We start from the raw sequence: 17,957 nt of genomic DNA on the forward strand, positions 1-17,957 counted from the left end.
TTCACTTGCATGATTATATTTTCATAATTAGTTATACCATGATAGTTAATGTAGAGTAGATGGGAGGAAATCACTAAAAAAAGGTGACATATACTGTATATCTATTAATCTTAATATGTATGGTGATTTATAAAATGCCATACAGCTGTGTAGTTAGCATTTTTATTAATTGGTCATAATTTTCTGCACTCAAGAAATAGAACAAGTTGGGTTTATGTTCTCCATTACTTGATAAACACCAGTATTTTTATATATTATTTTTACAGCCTACCGGTATACAAATTTAATAGGACTCTAAGGAACACACTAACAAGGGTTTCAACTCTCTATAAAGTCTATTCATGAAATTAACATGCAACAAGTTTTAGATGGCTGAGGATTATACAAAAAACAAATACAATAACTAATGGGAACTACTCCTTTTTTTGCAATTCAAAATAGAGGCAATTATAAATTGCTTATGAACTCTTTCAGCACAAAGTAACTTAACAGAAGATAATAAAATAAGTTAATCTTTTTTTTTAAAATAATGCAAATGAGCATACATACACAGGGGTTAGTCAGAAGTCATTGGAAAAATGGGGTGAACACATTTAATTAACCAAATGTAAAATGAAGATACAAGTTGATTGCAATTGGAGTTGACCACCAAAAAACATTCCTAAATGATTTATATAGCTATATTTTACAGAATTTAACATCCTCAATAACAATAAGACAACAGGATTTCAAAATGATATTTTATTTCAAAGTTTGCTTTGTTACAGCCAAAAGCCAACGTTAACTGACATCAAAATAAACATGACTAATTGAGATGTTTCAAGCTTGCTCAAGTGTGAAATTTGTTACCTTAAAATGGCAAAACCCTGTAAGCTGCCGCTAATACTGTGCACGTGTTCTCTTACTGCTCAAAGTATGAAAACATATGTGAAAACATTACATTAAGAAAAAATATGTAACCTTTTTTTTTTAGTTTATTTATTTATTTTAGACCTTTTGAAATCTTATCTGCATGGATACATTTGACAAGCATTTACACAAAATAAATCACTATAACAAAATGAGTAGAGGCCTAAAAAAATGTGCACTACTTCCATTAACACATACAAAAAATAAACTACGTAAAAAGTTTTAAATTCCAGCAAAGAAAAAAACAAAACAAACAAAAAAAAAAAAAACAGAAAATGATTGTTTCTTCAGCCATCAAAAAGAATACAGTAAACAATAAATACAAACAATTTGCTTTATCCATATAGACATATTTACACTAAAGTCTTTGGCTTATGATTTAGATCCTCTATGAATAAAGAATGTGAACCAGCCATCATTGCACATTATACATGCTACTAAGCCAATGTTACATTGCAGCACTTTCATATAAAGAGTGCACTCATCCAAGACAACATTTCCGATAAACGAATATCGGTTATAAAAAAAAAGCATTAACATAGAAAATGTTTTTTTTGCATGCAACACGTTTGCTTTAGTGTTATCCTTTACAATGGCTGCACATAAAAACATTGAAAAACGTAAAACTATAGTAAAGCAAATCTGACCAACCATCGGGTCTTAATCATGTGGCACCAAACACTGCTTGACACAATGTAAAGACATTTACAAATGAAGTACATCACTATATTTAACATTCCCAGCATATTAAGAATGATAATGTGATATTTAAAATCAAACGCCTGTCCTGAAGACAGTTCGCTTTAATTTCTTCATCTGTTGCTCTGCTTTAAATCTGGAATGTTTCTAAGTTAAAATGCCAGATGTAGTATGTTTGATCTCGTTAAGATGACTCTAAATACTCAAGGGCCAGGTCGTAGCAAAAGCGGTATTGTTCCTATACACACCAAAAAAAGAGAAAAAAAATGCATGAGTTAAGATTCATCTTTACCAGCATTTTTATTACACATTAGAAATGTTACCATGAAAATAAAACGTATTGTTTCATCTATTAAATGCCAAAACAAACACCACAAGAGCAGCTTCAAAAGCAGCTTCTTTTATACAAAATGCTAATCATTCAATTAAAATAAAATTGATGCCTGCCAGGCTGACATGTTGCTAATTAACTACTCAGCTTGATTTTAGAAGCATCAAAACATTTGTAACCGCAAGCAAGGTGCAAAGGCATGGTACTAGGCTAGACCTTTGAGTGTTCTCTTTTAAAGCTCAAGGAATATTGCATGTATTTTACACAAACTAAAAAGTACATTTCCGAAAGACCGTCAGTGAAGGCTTAGCTAGAGATAGCAGTATACTGAAACAGGTGGGAATAGATCATTTTACTGCATTGCAGCATATGAAGAGGATGTGGTTAGAGGAATCGGTTTAATGCTATTTTTTTTTTATCACAAAACAATTAAGAGACGTGAGTAGCAATACCATGTTGGTTTTCTTTTCCTGATTAAAAAAACAAATTAATACAAGCAAATAGGAAGCCATTTATAGCACATTTTTGTGGTCAATATACAACAATTGCTTACATTGTAACATGAAATTTAGGTTTAGACAACACACTTTTCTAAACAGTTAGTTTGCTTATTTCAATAACTTACTGGGCTTTCCACCATGTTTGACTTGCTGTTACGAAGACTTTTTACTGCATGGAAAACATCAACCACATTCTGCCGCTTAATCATTTCACACACAATGCTGATGGCACAGAACATTCCACTGCGTCCTCCTCCATTTCTGCAGAAAAAAACAGATGTTGGATTTCAGTGTTATATTGTCAATTCCATTATTCCAATGCATTACCACATCTTTATGGATTACTGACTGATTTCAAGCAATTTCAAGTCAGAGAAGAATGTTATTCAATCTGGTTTAACTTAACAAAATCAGAGTGTTTGTGTAATAGAAAACCTCGCTGCCATCAGGGATGTTAATCATAGCCTTACCTAGAACAATGTTACTATGATAGGTGAGCAGAAGTTACAACCAATAACCAATATAAAAAAAAAAAAAAGTGCATTATTAAAAAACACCAGTCAAGTTACAATCTACTGATGGATGGGACTGCAGGACAATGAGCTGAAGAAAATATATAAAAGACATAATAAAGTATTACTTCCAGAGTAAACCCTACACTATGGCAGCAAAGCAGAGTTCTCTGTTTTCTAAATCCCCACACAGATGTGGCTGATAGCGGTAATTGAAGCTGTGCTCATTCACAAGCGTGCAGTTATTTTTCTTACATCAAGTGAAGGGAGAATCTAGATTGTAAACATTTTATCCTGTTTGTAGTTCTGACTGCATTTTTTATCAGAGTAGAACTACCCAAAGGGACACAAACGCTGCAAACAAAAATAGTTAAAATGTATGTTTCTTTTTTTTTTCTTCTATTAATAAACCTGCAAAGCCAGCCACATCTGCAGATGTATCCAGGATAAAAAGTGTTAAATATAAAAAATAAAAAAAACACACAGAGGGATATCACTTGTAGTGGAATTTGTGTTGCGTGAATCATAGAAGAAAAAACAGTTTACCAACAGTGTGGCACTGAAATGATTAATGTTCAGTGAACACCATGTGATTGGACCGAGAGACTCAGATGTTAAAGTGTGTGTGGTTTGTGTATGTAAAATGGCCAGAAGTTAAAACAGTGTGGCAGCGAACAGGGTCATTTTTACTGGACAACACTGAATTACAGCTATGTGTACAAAACATTAACATGTACTGAATCAACATATTTAGCATAAAGAGTTTATAAACCTACAAAAATTAAGTCACCATCTTAAATGGTTTGTGATATATGACAGAGAGAAGTACAGCTGTGTAACACGTATGACGCCAGTCAAAACAAAAGGGTGATGCAAGATTGAGGGAGTTTCCATAAAACTAAGCTGCTCGCTGAAATGGTTTATGCTATATTAGCAGTTGAAGTGGCAGCACATTTTCAAAATCATACAAGTTCTCCTCACATCGATGCTTAAAAAGTAGTTCAATAGGAAATGAAAATAGCTGTACTATAAGCAATACATAACACGTTTTATAACTGACATCACACAGCATTTCAATGTTCACAGGTAACAATATTACTCACAGGCAGTGAATAATTGTTCGTCCTTCTCCTTCTTCACATTCATCTTGCCATTTGTCAACCTGAAGAATTAACTTCAGGAAAGATCTCTTGGATGCTGGTACTTCACGGTGAGATGCCCATCCGAGGTACTGAAACTGCCGTACCATCAGGTAACCCTCTTGTGGCTACAAGGAGCAGAGTGAATATTAGTAAAGTAGCTTTGACCATGGACAAACTGGGGCCTACATTCAATAGCTTGACAGCAAAAGTGAACTCCAGCAGAGACCACTTTTTAACTTCCTATTACTAGCACAGTACCCTGCCACACTATTTCCACAAGCACTACTAGGAAATGCAAATTGTGGCGAAATGTAAAAAAAAAATGTCTACACACAAAAAAACCCAGAAGAATGTGCCTGTGACCATAGGATTTCGTTGCGAAAGACAACAAAAGAAAGAAGGTACAACTTAAGTGTACAAGTTCTGTCGTGTTACTTTACATATTTTGACAGGAAAAAAGTGCCAATCATTTTGGAAAGTAACGGAAAATAATGTCATACAGTATATAAAAAGCAAAAGCCACAAAAAAAAAAAAAAGATTTACATAAAACTCAAATAACTAAAAATAAAGTACCGAAAAATGAAATTAATAGAAACTAAACAGAAGCCCTAATTATAAACCTAAAAAGTTATATAAGATTGTCTGACAATTTAGAACAATAAGTGTGTGTGTGTACATATGTATGCCTTATAGCCTGGAATTAAAAGGCATTAAAATAGTTTTTTTTCCAATTTATCTACACATCATACCTCACAACTTCCAAGTGAAAAAAAATATTCTAGAAATTTGTAGAAAATTAATTAAAAATAAAAACTGAAATAGCTTGGTTGGATAAGTGTCCACCCCCCTTGTAATAGCAATCCTAAATGAGCTCAGCTGTAACCAATTGCCTTCAGAATCACACACCAAGTTAAGTGTCGTCCACCTGTGTTAAATTGTAGTGATTCACATGATTTCAGGATAAATTCAGCAGTTCCTGTAGGTTCCCTCTGCTAGGTAGTGCATTTCAAAGCAAAGACTCAACCAAGGCTCTTTCAAAAGAACTCCGGGACAAAGCTGTTGAAAGGCACAGATCAGGGGATGGGTATACAAAAATATCAAAGGCCTTGAATATCCCTTGGAGCACAGTCAAGATGATTACTAAGAAGTGGAAGGTGTATGGCACCACCAAAACCCTGCCTAGATCAGGCCGTCCCTCCAAACTGGGTGACCAGCAAGAAGGAGACTGATCAGAGAGGCTACCAAGAGGCCAATGGCAACTTTGCAAGAGCTACATGCTTTTATGGCCAAGACTGGTCAAAATGTGCACGTGACAACAATATCCCAAGCACTCCACAAATCTGGCCTGTATGGTAGGGTGGCAAAAAGGAAGCCATTACTCAAAAAAGCCCACCCTGAATCCCGTTTGAAGTATACAAAACAAACTCAGATTCTGTAGCCATGTGGGAAAAAGTTTTTTAGTCTGACAAAACTAAAATTGAACTTTTTGGCCTAAATGCAAAGCATTATTTTTGCACAAATCCATCACAGTGCATCACCCAAAGAACACCATCCCTACTATGAAGCATGGTGGTGGTGGCAACATCACGTTATGGGGATGTTTCTCATCGGCAGGGACTGGGACACTTGTCAGGATAGAAGGGAAAATGAATGGAGCAAAGCACAGAGAAGTCCTTGAGGAAAACCTGCTGCCCTCTGCAAGAAAGCTGATACTGGGATTGAAGTTCACCTTTCAGCACGACAACGACCCAAAGCATACAGCCAAAGCTACACTGGAGTGGCTAAGGAACAAAAAGGTAAATGCCCCCGAGTGGCCCAGTCAGTGCCCTGACCTAAATCCAATTGAAAATTTGTGGCATGACTTGAAGATTGCTGTCCATCAACGCTCCCCAAGGAACTTGACAGAGCTTGAACAGTTTTGTAAAGAAGAATGGTTAAATATTGCCAAATCTAGGTGTGCAAAGTTGGTAGAGACCTATCCCAACAGACTCACAGCTGTAATTGCTGCCAAAGGTGCTTCCACCAAGTATGAACTCAGGGGGGTGGAGACTTATCCAATTATGATCTTTCAATTTTGTATTTTTAATATATATATTTTTTTTTCCTCAATAAAACCTTTTTCCCTTTACCAATGTGGAGTATGGTGTATAGATTAGTGGAAAAAAATCCTCATTTAAATGCATGATACTCTGAGGCACTGACGCAACAAAATGTGAAAAAAAGTTCAAGGGGGTGTAGACTTTCTATAGGCACTGTGTGTGTATTTTATATATAGATTAAGTAAAGATTAAGTAAATCACTGTAGGAGGGTAGATTCTTACTTTCTAATATTATTTTGTATTCACAGCTGACTCAGCTGCTCAGTCCTCCTTTGGCAGAGGTTTTAAATAAAGTTTTGGTTCATAAAAGTAATCTGTCCGCTCTTTTAATTTTATTGCCACTGCACTTCAACACCATAGAACAACTTTATATGCAAAAGTGCACAAATGCATTAATCTTTAATAGTCTAGGCTATTTTTCTTGCAGTTAACGTGCTGAGTAAAATGATGGATGAGACTGCATTACAAAACATATTAGAGCTCTCAGAACTAATATTTGAATGCCAGACAGAAGCAAACACTGCATTTCTCAATAAAAGTTGCCTATATTATAAATACTGATTTGAATATGAAAGGTCTCTATAAACACTAAAGGGCTTGAAATGGGTTTATTAGAGGGCTTTACTTACTCTGGTAAGATTGCATATTCTGAAAAGACGGATTATCACGTCACAATCCATTGAACAAGACATACATTCAACTTGGACAGGACCATATCTGAGGATTCCTTCTTCTGGCCAATACTGTGGACATCCCTTAACAAAAATAAACAAAAAGTCAGCATCTTAAAACAAAAATGCTATCCTTATTTACCATCCCCATTACCATGTTAAATGTTAACCAAGGATTTCATTTTCCAAGATCCCACCTCTTAATTCAATAAAGCATGTTTAAATAGCAGAATCTTTTTTTTTTTTTGTTTTAGTGAAAAAGTGTTTACATCCAGTTGGGATCCAATAGTTCATGAAGGACAAAAGGTGTGTAATAACAAAGGTGTTACAGATGTGCCAGGCAATCAATATAGTATTTGAGTTATCAACATTGCAGATATTTTGTTAACATTTGCTTTATGTCTAAATAATCTTGCCTACCTGCGCAAGGTCTATCTCATTTAGCATCACCAATGAAGTGCAGCCATAGTCATACACCAATCTCCAGAAGTCCTTTACAGTGTTAGGCAAAGGATGTTGTGTGACGATAAAGGCAGCAGGTTGTCTATAGCTCTTAAAGTAGAAAAAAAAAAAAAAAAAAAAATCACTTTGTGAATGCTGGGGAGAACAAAAATATATATAACCAAAAATAGTACCCGGTTAGGTAATGTGCAAAACATCTTTTAAATGACAAAACAAAGTCGTCAAATATGCTACAATTAAAACAGCAAAAGGTATATTATAAATATTGATGTGGTAATTGAAACGTCATGCACAAGGAATGCTACGCTATTTATTATTTTAAAAATGTAAACAATGTATAATGGATTGTTCCCTTACCAGTCAGTTAAAGACTGCCAACAAGAAGCTTAGCCCCAGGTAAAGCCAAAAGTATTTAAATAATCATTAACATCCTGGTAAAGGACCAACTTATTGCTACAAACCAAGCCCTTTTAAATACTGTCAAACCATTTATTAAGCAAAATATACATTTTACCTATAATTAAGCCACTTAAATTTTTGGTAATATATTACAATGTCCAATATTACTTTGAAACTGCTCTACTTGTATGCTTAAATGAAAGGCTTGGTTTCTGTATAGCTTTCATTACTCAAGCCATGAAACAAATCCAGTTTTATTTATGTATTAAAATAATAAAATAAAAGAAAAAGAAAACAACAAATTACCTGGTATTCTTCTGATGGCTTGGTTAGAAAAAGTCCAGAAATTTGTAAAGTTTATGAATCAATGACCTTGCATTACTCCAAAATTAAAATGAATACTATAGTACTGTATAATCATAAATGCAGCACTGACATCAATTTGCAATGAGATAGTTTTATTTATTTATTTTTTATTTAGAGTGCCTAATTATTTTACCCCAATTTAGAACATCAAATTATTTTTCCCCTCACCGCAACAATTCCCCATATAACTCAGGAGAACTGAAGTTTCAGTGGACGTCTTCCAATCTCACAAACAAGCCAGTTTGCTCTTTTAGGCCCAGGAACTCGAGCGGCTATCAGCAAGCTACTGGCCTCTGGAGGAAAAAGGCTAGTGCTCCAGGTGTCCGCCTGAGCTCAGTAGGTGCCTGGCCAGTGGGGTCTGTTATAGCGCAATGAGGAGAAACTGTCCCTGCCGGTTCTGCCTCCCTGAGCCGCTCCCTTTGGAATCCCCAGCAAAGACCGGCAACTTCACATAGCCCGGATGCAAACCTGCACTCCTCTGACTGTATGATTCGTCCTGCACACCACGCGGCTGTGCTTTTACCAGGTGAACCACTTGGGGACCACTTAGTGTTATTTTACATACTGTGTAGGGTCACATTGGTGTATGTGTATGTATATATATATATATATATATATATATATATATATATATATATATATATATATATATATATATATATATATATATTTTTTTATTCAAAAGCGGTTGAGAACTTGAAAGAGCTCAGACCAAGCTTAACACTGAGTTACTGCAAGTAATCATTTTTCTAAGAAGTTTTGGCATTCAATCTAACATGCAAAAAAAGAAAATAAATAAAAATAAAAAATCACAGGAGTACAAAAAAGTTAAATGTGACTACAGTATTAAATAACTAATGTGGAGTACAGTCTCTGCTCTAACAGCTCATTAAAAATAGTCAGACTGCCCTTTTTTCTAATTTTAAAGTGGTAAAAAATTCATATAATAACCTTATGAAAAGATGTATACTTATAGTGCAGAAGTCAGCAGTAACACACTTAAAAAAATAAAATAATAATAATAATAATAATAAAAATACCTGGATTTGCCTCTAGCTTTCTCAGTTTATCTATGCAATTCCTGGTTATTTTTTACTAATAATTATTTTGCAGCCATATATAATACATGGGCAGGCACTTACATCCATAAGGGCAGCACTGATGTAGTTACTACTTTCTCCATCGATAGTGATAAGAAAAGGTAGACATCTGTCTGGAGGCAGCATGTCCATGAAACGGTTCTTCTCATGATTCCTGGGAAGCAGAGCAATGCTGCAGTCCTCTGGCTGGGGTTGTGGAGTGACAGAATTCAGCGTCTGTACAACAGAAAGAAAAAAATGTTAACCAAAACTAAAAGTTGCTAATTTAGTATAATATTTACAATATATTATATGTAATATAATGTATTAGTTATATTAGAAACTGGAAGATGCAATGCATCATATTTTTCATTTTTTTCAAGGATTGGTAGATTCATATATAAAGTCAATAAGAATGGTGAAATAACTGTGAAACTGATTATCTAACATGTAAGCAACAGGGCATAACAGGGTGTGTGATATACTCCAATGTTATTTGGATTATGGAATACCAGTACTTATGAAACTGTTCTTGTAGTTCACAACGTGGAGAACTACTGGGCCAATGATAAGAAACAATTTAAAACAATACAGGGCACAGCAGAAGAGATGATACCATCGTACCTGTACAAATTTATGTGGCGAGAAAGGCGCGGGAGGAATTGTCGAGATGCATTTATAAATATTCTGCATCAGATCAGACAGCTGGGCAGGGGGTGAGACTGGTGACAACAGGCAGAGCAGGAGATGCAACCAACCAGAGGCAGTAGCATCAAAACATCCATTTAACCACCAAAGTCTCGTTTAAGAGCAACCCAAATCTCTTAAAAAGCTGAAAGTTTATGATATTTAAAAAAAAAAAAAAAAACTATTTTCAGAATGGGATAGGGAAACGCTTTAGTTCTGGGAAAAGGAGCCGAGATCAATCAGAATGATTGAATTTTGAACTTTTTTTTTTTTTTCCACTACTTTAAATCAATTATTGGTGTCTGATTCAGACTCATTCAATATCTCATGTACACTTCAGTTTCTTAAAAGGTCAACATTTACATAAATCTTGTCCAATGGTGTATGGATATCTACAGTGATTTGCAAATTGCCCCTTCATGAAAAGTGCCAACCCATGGTGATATGCTGTAATATCAACACCCCCCATGTGACCTGTTTTGACCAATCAGGACAGAGTATTTAAGATACCCATTTTATAACTGATATAAAGAGAGAATAAATCAACTTGTCAATAAAAAAATACATGTTTGTGTGTTTGAAGCACACACATAGAGCAACACAACTGATTCTGTGTCGAAAATATGCTTACCTGAAATTCATCTTTGAGGTGAGAAGAGTTGCTTTGCGAGTCTATTCTGATCATATCATAGTAGGTAGCTTTAAATTCACAAGCAGGTATTGTCGTCTCTCCACACAAACACGCTTCCAGAATTGCATCATGAATAAAAATGTACTGTTCCTGTGAAAAGTAAAAACAAAGATTAATTGTTCAAAAGTACCACATTATTTGGAAAAGAATCCTGGTCAAAATAATAAAAAATATATGCGAAAAAAAGAAGCCATACCTCTGTCTGAACCATATTAATTCGTCGGGAACGCAGGGCTTTCACACAGTTGTAAATATCCACAACTCCCTCTCTTTCCGCCATGTCCAGCATGATGTCTATCACAATGTAGCAGCCTGTTCTTCCAGCTCCAGCACTAGAAAAATCAAGACCAGAAACTCACAGACAGACGTACTGTGGTTGAGCTTGCAAAAATGTGTGTGCGCGTGTAAACAAAGAAATACATAAAATAGCAGTAAAGGGTAGTTTAGTTACACATTGCTCAAACAAAAGGCTGTTTGCTTCCCCGTACACATAACCACATCCTGCATACATTTATTTTTGAAATTACATACATTTTTCTGAAAAAAAACAAGAAACACATTATTGAGCTCTGAACAATTGACTTACTCCAAATGTCAAAAAGAAACACTAATTTGAGAAAAAATAACCACATAGCAGACCAGTTAACTGGTCCCAGTTAGTATATATATATATTATATATATATCTCTTATCATATATATATATATATATATATATATATATATAGCCCTTATATAATAGTAGGGACTTGTCACAGAATACATGTATGTATCGAGCATGAAGCCAATATTTCAAAGTGTTAATCTTCAAAACAAAAAAAGTCACATGACAGCAATATTGTAGCCATCTTCGGTCACAGTGAAGGGTGTCATAACGCTAAAAAAATATGAAGTTGCTACTTTATATGATTCATGAGTTTTTACAGTAGTAGGTGTGATGGCATGGATGTTTTTATAGATGATAGTTTTATTTATTAATGCTGTTACATCGTACATTGCTTACCTGCAATGAACAACAATGGGACCTGCGCTGGGTGGGTTTGACATTTTGACACGCCGTATGAATGACAGCAGGCCAGTTGCATGGTAAGGTACTCCATGGTCAGGCCAGCCAGTGAAATTAAACTGCTTCACTTCACGCATTTCACTGAAGCCTCTCTACAAAGACATGGAAAAATATGTATAAATAATTCAGATACAGATATCTCACAGAATTAAATCAGTTGGCTGACTGACAGCAAGAACACAGTAATTAACAAGTTATAGTTCTGAGAAATGGGAAAGTTAGTATTAAAAATAAAATTAAAAAAAGATATACAATTAAAAAAACAAAACATTGGATGTAATTATTTTAGTTTTTAAGTTCTATTCTTGAACTCAGCAAGCCGACTAACGTACTGTAGCTAGTCAAATAAGGAACTGCTTACTCAGCATACTTTTCAAAAGTTAACAAACCATACAAATCACATTTCTATAACCAGTTCAAAAGATGCCAGTCCAACAATTATTAACATGAGTATTCTGCAACACTTTGGAAGCCTTTTACTAATGCAAAACATTACATTGAAATCGCTGTATTAGCTATATGGTCCACAGTTGTGGGGCGGGGGGATTATGTCGATACCTTTTACTGAAGTTAAAAACAACAACAAAAAAATTAGGTTGTTCTCTGTGCATATGTTTCACCTCATCATGCTGTGTTTTTTGTTTGAACTCTTGCAGTTCTGTTTAAAACTTTGTTGGTCCAATAAAATGCAGCAAAATCAATGATTATTCTAATTGATGAGAGAAACTTATTTTTTATAGAATAAAGTAATAAATGTGCTGCTGCCTACCCTTTCTAATGTGAATGTTCGAACAACATATTCTGCAAGTGGCTCAAGTTCTAGGAATGTCACTTTGAAGTCTCCATAAACATCAGCATCATCTGGCCAGTACTTGTAGCATTTTACCTAAATGAAAAACAGCCAGTTATGTTATTTTACAAGAGATATTAGAGCAGAAATATGCAGAAATGCAAAATTGCAACTGTTTTCGTGTTTTCCACTAAAATACTGAAACTATTTTATTATTAACCTTAACTTCTAACTTTGTATGTCCCTGAACAAACCAAAAGAGACAAATGCTGAATAAAATGAAACCAAAAAAACTTATTTTCTACATGAGGTGTAAACATAAAACATGACTATTTGGAGTTTTGTAATCAATAAATCTCACTCTAGATTGCCTAAATACTGTACAGTATATTTAGAAAAGGCACAGAAAAGACACTTGTGTACATTCCTTCAAAACCAACCAACAAATAAATAAGATAAATAAATAAAATTTATATACACTCACACGTCCAACTTCAACCAGATTAGTAACCATCACAACACATGCAGACTGCTCCTGCCAGATCATCCTCCAAAAATCATACACTGTTTCGTGAACTGGACCTAAGCAAGTGGAGAACATGGCACAGGATGATTTTCCAGGGATGCATATAATTCTGAATGGCCATGGGTTAGTCAAAGGGTTTTAACTGTTTCACAGTTTAACCACTATTGGTGTAGGGCACTTGTTTATCTGTTCAAAACATGGAAATTTATTTTATTAATCCATTGGAGCTGCATGTTTCTATAATGCTGCCATGTACGGCTTTTAAATAACCTGAAATCCAAAAGGAGGCCATTCAGCCCATCTAAGCTCGTCCAGTTCTAGTAGCCGACTGATCTCAGAACTTTATCAAGTTGTGTCTTACAGGAACCAAGTGTTTCTGCCTTAACAATATTAAGTAGCCCATTCCTCAACCTTAACACTCTATGCAAAGTAGTGTCTACCTCCACTTAACTCCTAACTGTCCTCCGATTCTGGTTTCTGTACTGCGCTTACAAGTTAATGGTTTGGGTTAACTAGGTCACTCCTTTAAAGAATTAAACCATGTCCCACTGGTTCTTCTTTCTTCCAGGTTAAATAGATGCTCAACAGATGTTTAAGAGCAGCCCCTCAATACATTTAATGTACACATATTAATCTTAAACAAAACCAAGACTGAACAACTACTTTTAAGTGTGTGAGAGAGAGAGAGAGAGAGAGAGAGAGAGAGAGAGCGCTCTGGTCACATGTTATTTATATTGTAATTGTATGCAAGATGAATAAGCCTTCGTTCCCTTTAAATATTAACATTTACATTAAATAGATGTGCTGATAAAACATCCGCTTGGCTGAAATACAGTAAATCAACAGAACTGGAACTGAACTGGGAAACTGTCCTAGCATAGCTGTATCAGTATCCTCAAGTACATCTTAATTTCCTTAACAGTTGAGTGAAGATAATACTGAACTAATGTAGAATCACACTACAAGATGACCTTGCACTTATTAGATAAGACATCAGAATACGTATTATGCTGTTTCTTACCTTGCGTAGCGATGTAATGGCTTGGCCTTTGATATCCCTAAAAAGAAATGCCATTGTATTTTGCATTAAAGAACCAAAACACAAACATATTGGTGGAAAACACTACTTACAATAATGACTTCCATGAACCAAGTTATTTGATGAACTACTTGTAGAAGAAATTACATTTTGCAGTTATTTATTTATTTAAATGAATAGACTAAAATGACATACTATTATTAGGTGTAATTGTATCACAGGGGTATAAGCACAACATGCTGCAAGTACAGAAGAAAATCCCTGAACTGTGTGGATACAATTTGCAATGACTAGCTTAATTTTAGAGCTACACAAATGGCGTAGAGAAATCAATTGTAATTGTATATACTTTAACTCTTTCAAGAGTACAGAACCGTATAAATGCTGTACAAAAGTGAATCCCTTTTTGATGTTTACAGTACAAGGCTATGAAAATGTTTAAGTAGTTCACCTATGGTAGTCTGTAAAGTTACTTGGAGGTTGATTTTATGAGCTTTTTACAGCACTGGGGAAATAATCCTGGATTGTGAATCCCTTGCTATCCTAAAAAAAAAAATAGTTGATGCAATCTTGGAGATTCCCTGGTGCTGCAAATGGCTCAAGAAAGATCCATTGTGGTTTACATCAGAGGGGTATAGGTTTAATAAACAAATCCTCCCGTTGCGGTTAGAATATGTAAACCAATTTCAACGTTCATCTTTTATGGTAAACATCAATATAAGGACAATGTCGTCCATGGCATAACAGTTTATTACAACAGAGTGGAAATGCATACGAGCATGAAAAGGCGGAATAAAAAGCATGTTTAGAAAAAATGGAAAAAACAAAAACACAAAATTTGACTATTACAGATGTTAGAGTTTTAACAGAACTAAAAAAGTACCACAATACAATGTTGTGTAGTTATTTATCTATAGGTGATACTTACATCCCTGTACAGCCATATCTACAGCCCAAATCAAAGCCAGGTGTGAAAGAAAGCACAACAATGTCAGTGAGTTCAAGCACTTAGAACAAGTAAAAAATAAAAGAAGCTGTATTCAGATTTTTAGACAACGAATGCAAAAAAGTTTCACATACAGAAGAAAAGATGTATAGGGGCAGGAAAACAAAAACAAATAGACTTACATCTATGTAATTGGCATTAATGTAATCAGAGGAGGGGTCATCTGCCATAGGTTGTAAAATAACTCTGGAATGGTCATCTGAAAAAAAAAATATTGGTTAAATAAATATATTTAATGTTATTCCCAAGTTGATTATATTTCGAGAAGACCCTAAGACAGTGTTCTTCACTAATTTTCAGAGGGGAGCCACTTTTGCTGATAATACATCAGTGTGAGGGCCACCACACCACCTTCTTCACATTTGTGTATTGTCAGGGGCCGCACTAAAGTCCACCAGGGGCTTCCAGTGGCCTACGGGCCTTGCAATGAAGAACACTGCCTTAAGATAAATCACCCCACACAAATATATCCAGCAGATAAATGAAAAATACATACTTAACCGTCTGTGCTTACAGAAAGACTTACATGCAATTATATTTCCATAGCGATTCTTTGTTCGGTTTTGTTCCTTCTTTGCTACATCCCATGAAGCAGACTGGCCTTCAAAGAAACTCTAAACAAAATGAAATGAAATAAATCAATTCCTTCGTTTTGTACAAGGAATGTACTGGGGAAAACACCAGTCCGAGAGATTTCATCTTGAAGCTAGCCATATCGCTTAGGAAGAAACATTTCAATCAGAAAACTGCAAAGCAGCAGGCTGGATTCTGTGCTGCACTGAGTGACACACACGCAAGAGAAAAAATATTTTCATTTTCAATTAAAAACTACTTTTGTTTTTACAGTTTTTTAATATACATACACCTGTTTGCATACTAGTTTCTTTTTAAATGTTTATTTTATTACAGTTTTTCATTTTTTTTAAGTAGTACATTATATGTGGTAAGTTTGAAAATAACCCCTTTCATTTTTAATTGTTCATTCAAATGCAAAGTTTCAGCTGTGCAGATGTTTGATGTGATGTTCTTGAATAAAACTTTTGAGTTTTATCTGATAGTTTGTCTTTCATTTAAATATTAAAACCATGTGTTAATGCTCAGGGAGGTCATAACTGATACTAACTTTGTAATGTTTTCATTTCGACAGTGTGTCACGTTTCATACCGAGAACTTGATTCTTTGGTCTGTATTTTTGTTCACATTTTCTGTGATTTCGTCTGATATCTATGTTTAAAAAATTGATTAAATCCATTAGACCTGAGTGTATGTATATGGATATGTGTGTGTGTGTGTGTGTGTGTGTGTGTGTGTTTCTATTTAAAGTCTACATCCCCTTTCAAAATTTTCACCTTTTGTTGCCTTATAGCCTGGAATTAAAATGCACTAAAATAGTTTTTTTTTTTTTTCATTTATCTACACATCCTACCTCACAACTTCCAAATGAAAAAAATATTCTAGAAATTTGAAGAAAATTGATTAAAAATAAAAACTAAAACAGCTTGGTTCGATAAGTGTCCGCTAGCTCAGGTGTAATCAACCGCCTTCAAAATCACACACCAAGTTAAGTGGCCTCCACCTGTGTTAAACTGTAGTGATTCTCATGATTTCAGGATAAATTCAGCAGTTCTTATAGGTTCCCTCTGCTGGGTAGTGCATTTCAAAGCAAAGACTCAACCATGAGCACAAAGGCGCTTTCAAAAGAACTCAGGGACAAAGTTGTTGAAAGGCACAGATCAGGGGATGGGTATGAAAAATATCAAAGGCCTTGAATATCCCTTGGAGCATGGTCAAGACAATTATTAAGAAGTGGAAGGTGTATGGCACCACCAAGACCCTGCCTAGATCAGGCCGTCCTTCAAAACTGGATGACAGAGCAAAAAGGAGACTGATCAGAGAGGCTACCAAGAGACCAATGGCAACTTTACAAGAGCTACAGGCTTTTATGGCCAAGATTGGTCAAAGTGTGACAATAATATCCCAAGCACTCCACAAATCTGGCCTGTATGGAAGGGTTGCAGTAAGAAAGCCATTACTCAAGAAAGCCCACCTTGAATCCCGTTTGAAGTATGCAAAACAAACTCAGATTCTGTAGCCATGTGGCAAAAAGTTTTGTGGTCTGATGAAACTAAAATTGAACTTTTTGACCTAAATGCAAAGTGTTATGTTTGGCGCAAACCCAACACAGCCCATCACCCAAAGAACACCATCCCTTCAGTGAACCATGGTGGTGGCAGCATCATGTTATGGGGATGTTTCTCATCGGCAGGGACTGGGGCACTTGTCAGGATAGAAGGGAAAATGAATGGAGCAAAGTACAGAGAAGACCTTGAGGAAAACCTGCTGCCCTCTGCAAGAAAGCTGAAACGGCGCTGGAAGTTCACCTTTGAGCATGACAACGACCCAAAGCACACAGCCAGAGTTACACTGGAGTGGCTAAGGAACAAAAAGGTAAATGTCCTTGAGTGGCCCAGTCAGAGCCCTGACCTAAATCCAATCTAAAAATTGTGGCATGACTTGAAGATTGCTGTCCATCAATGCTCCCCAAGGAACTTGACAGAGCTTGAACGGTTTTGTAAAGAAGAATGGTTAAATATTGCCAAATCTAGATTTGCAAAGTTGGTATAGACCTGTCCCAACAGACTCACAGCTGTGATTGCTGCCAAATATTAACTCAGGGGGGTGGAGACTTACCCAATTATGATCTTTTAGTTTTGTATTTTTAATATGTAATTTTTTTCTGAATAAAAACTTTTTTCCCCTTAACAGTGTGGAGTATGGTGTGTAGATAAGTGGAAAAAAAATCCTCATTTAAATGCATGAAACTCTGAGGCACTGACACAGCAAAATGTGAAAAAAGTTCAAGAGGTGTGTGTGTGTGTGTGTGTGTGTATATATATAAATCAACAAATAAATCAACCATTCCAGTGTGCAAATTATAAAACAACTAAATGGATACTGCATGTTAACATTTTTGACTGCAAAGG

General features: G+C 35.3%; 1 protein-coding gene across 10 annotated transcripts in view; it reads right to left on the reverse strand.

Moving 5' to 3' along the window:
• Positions 1 to 1,183: 1,183 nt before the first annotated feature.
• Positions 1,184 to 17,957, reverse strand: part of LOC121315816 (receptor-type tyrosine-protein phosphatase kappa-like) — a 49,907-nt gene continuing 33,133 nt past the window's right edge. For 5 of the 10 annotated variants that reach the window (XM_041250269.1, XM_041250275.1, XM_041250272.1 and 2 more), the window contains 15 exons: positions 15,500 to 15,587; positions 15,096 to 15,172; positions 14,896 to 14,913; positions 13,950 to 13,986; positions 12,887 to 12,984; positions 12,382 to 12,498; positions 11,550 to 11,704; positions 10,745 to 10,880; positions 10,489 to 10,638; positions 9,234 to 9,407; positions 7,285 to 7,416; positions 6,823 to 6,948; positions 4,055 to 4,218; positions 2,565 to 2,700; positions 1,184 to 1,846 (listed from right to left, as the gene is read on the reverse strand). In XM_041250269.1, the coding sequence (XP_041106203.1) occupies positions 1,793 to 1,846; positions 2,565 to 2,700; positions 4,055 to 4,218; positions 6,823 to 6,948; positions 7,285 to 7,416; positions 9,234 to 9,407; positions 10,489 to 10,638; positions 10,745 to 10,880; positions 11,550 to 11,704; positions 12,382 to 12,498; positions 12,887 to 12,984; positions 13,950 to 13,986; positions 14,896 to 14,913; positions 15,096 to 15,172; positions 15,500 to 15,587 (1,662 nt within the window). In that variant the 3' untranslated portion in view covers positions 1,184 to 1,792. The remainder of the gene's footprint in view (positions 1,847 to 2,564; positions 2,701 to 4,054; positions 4,219 to 6,822; positions 6,949 to 7,284; positions 7,417 to 9,233; positions 9,408 to 10,488; positions 10,639 to 10,744; positions 10,881 to 11,549; positions 11,705 to 12,381; positions 12,499 to 12,886; positions 12,985 to 13,949; positions 13,987 to 14,895; positions 14,914 to 15,095; positions 15,173 to 15,499; positions 15,588 to 17,957) is intronic. The other 5 variants (XM_041250277.1, XM_041250274.1, XM_041250276.1 and 2 more) reach the window with 1 other exon arrangement.

This window comes from Polyodon spathula, chromosome 5 (genome assembly GCF_017654505.1).
Source record: "Polyodon spathula isolate WHYD16114869_AA chromosome 5, ASM1765450v1, whole genome shotgun sequence".
Lineage (NCBI taxonomy): Eukaryota > Metazoa > Chordata > Actinopteri > Acipenseriformes > Polyodontidae > Polyodon > Polyodon spathula.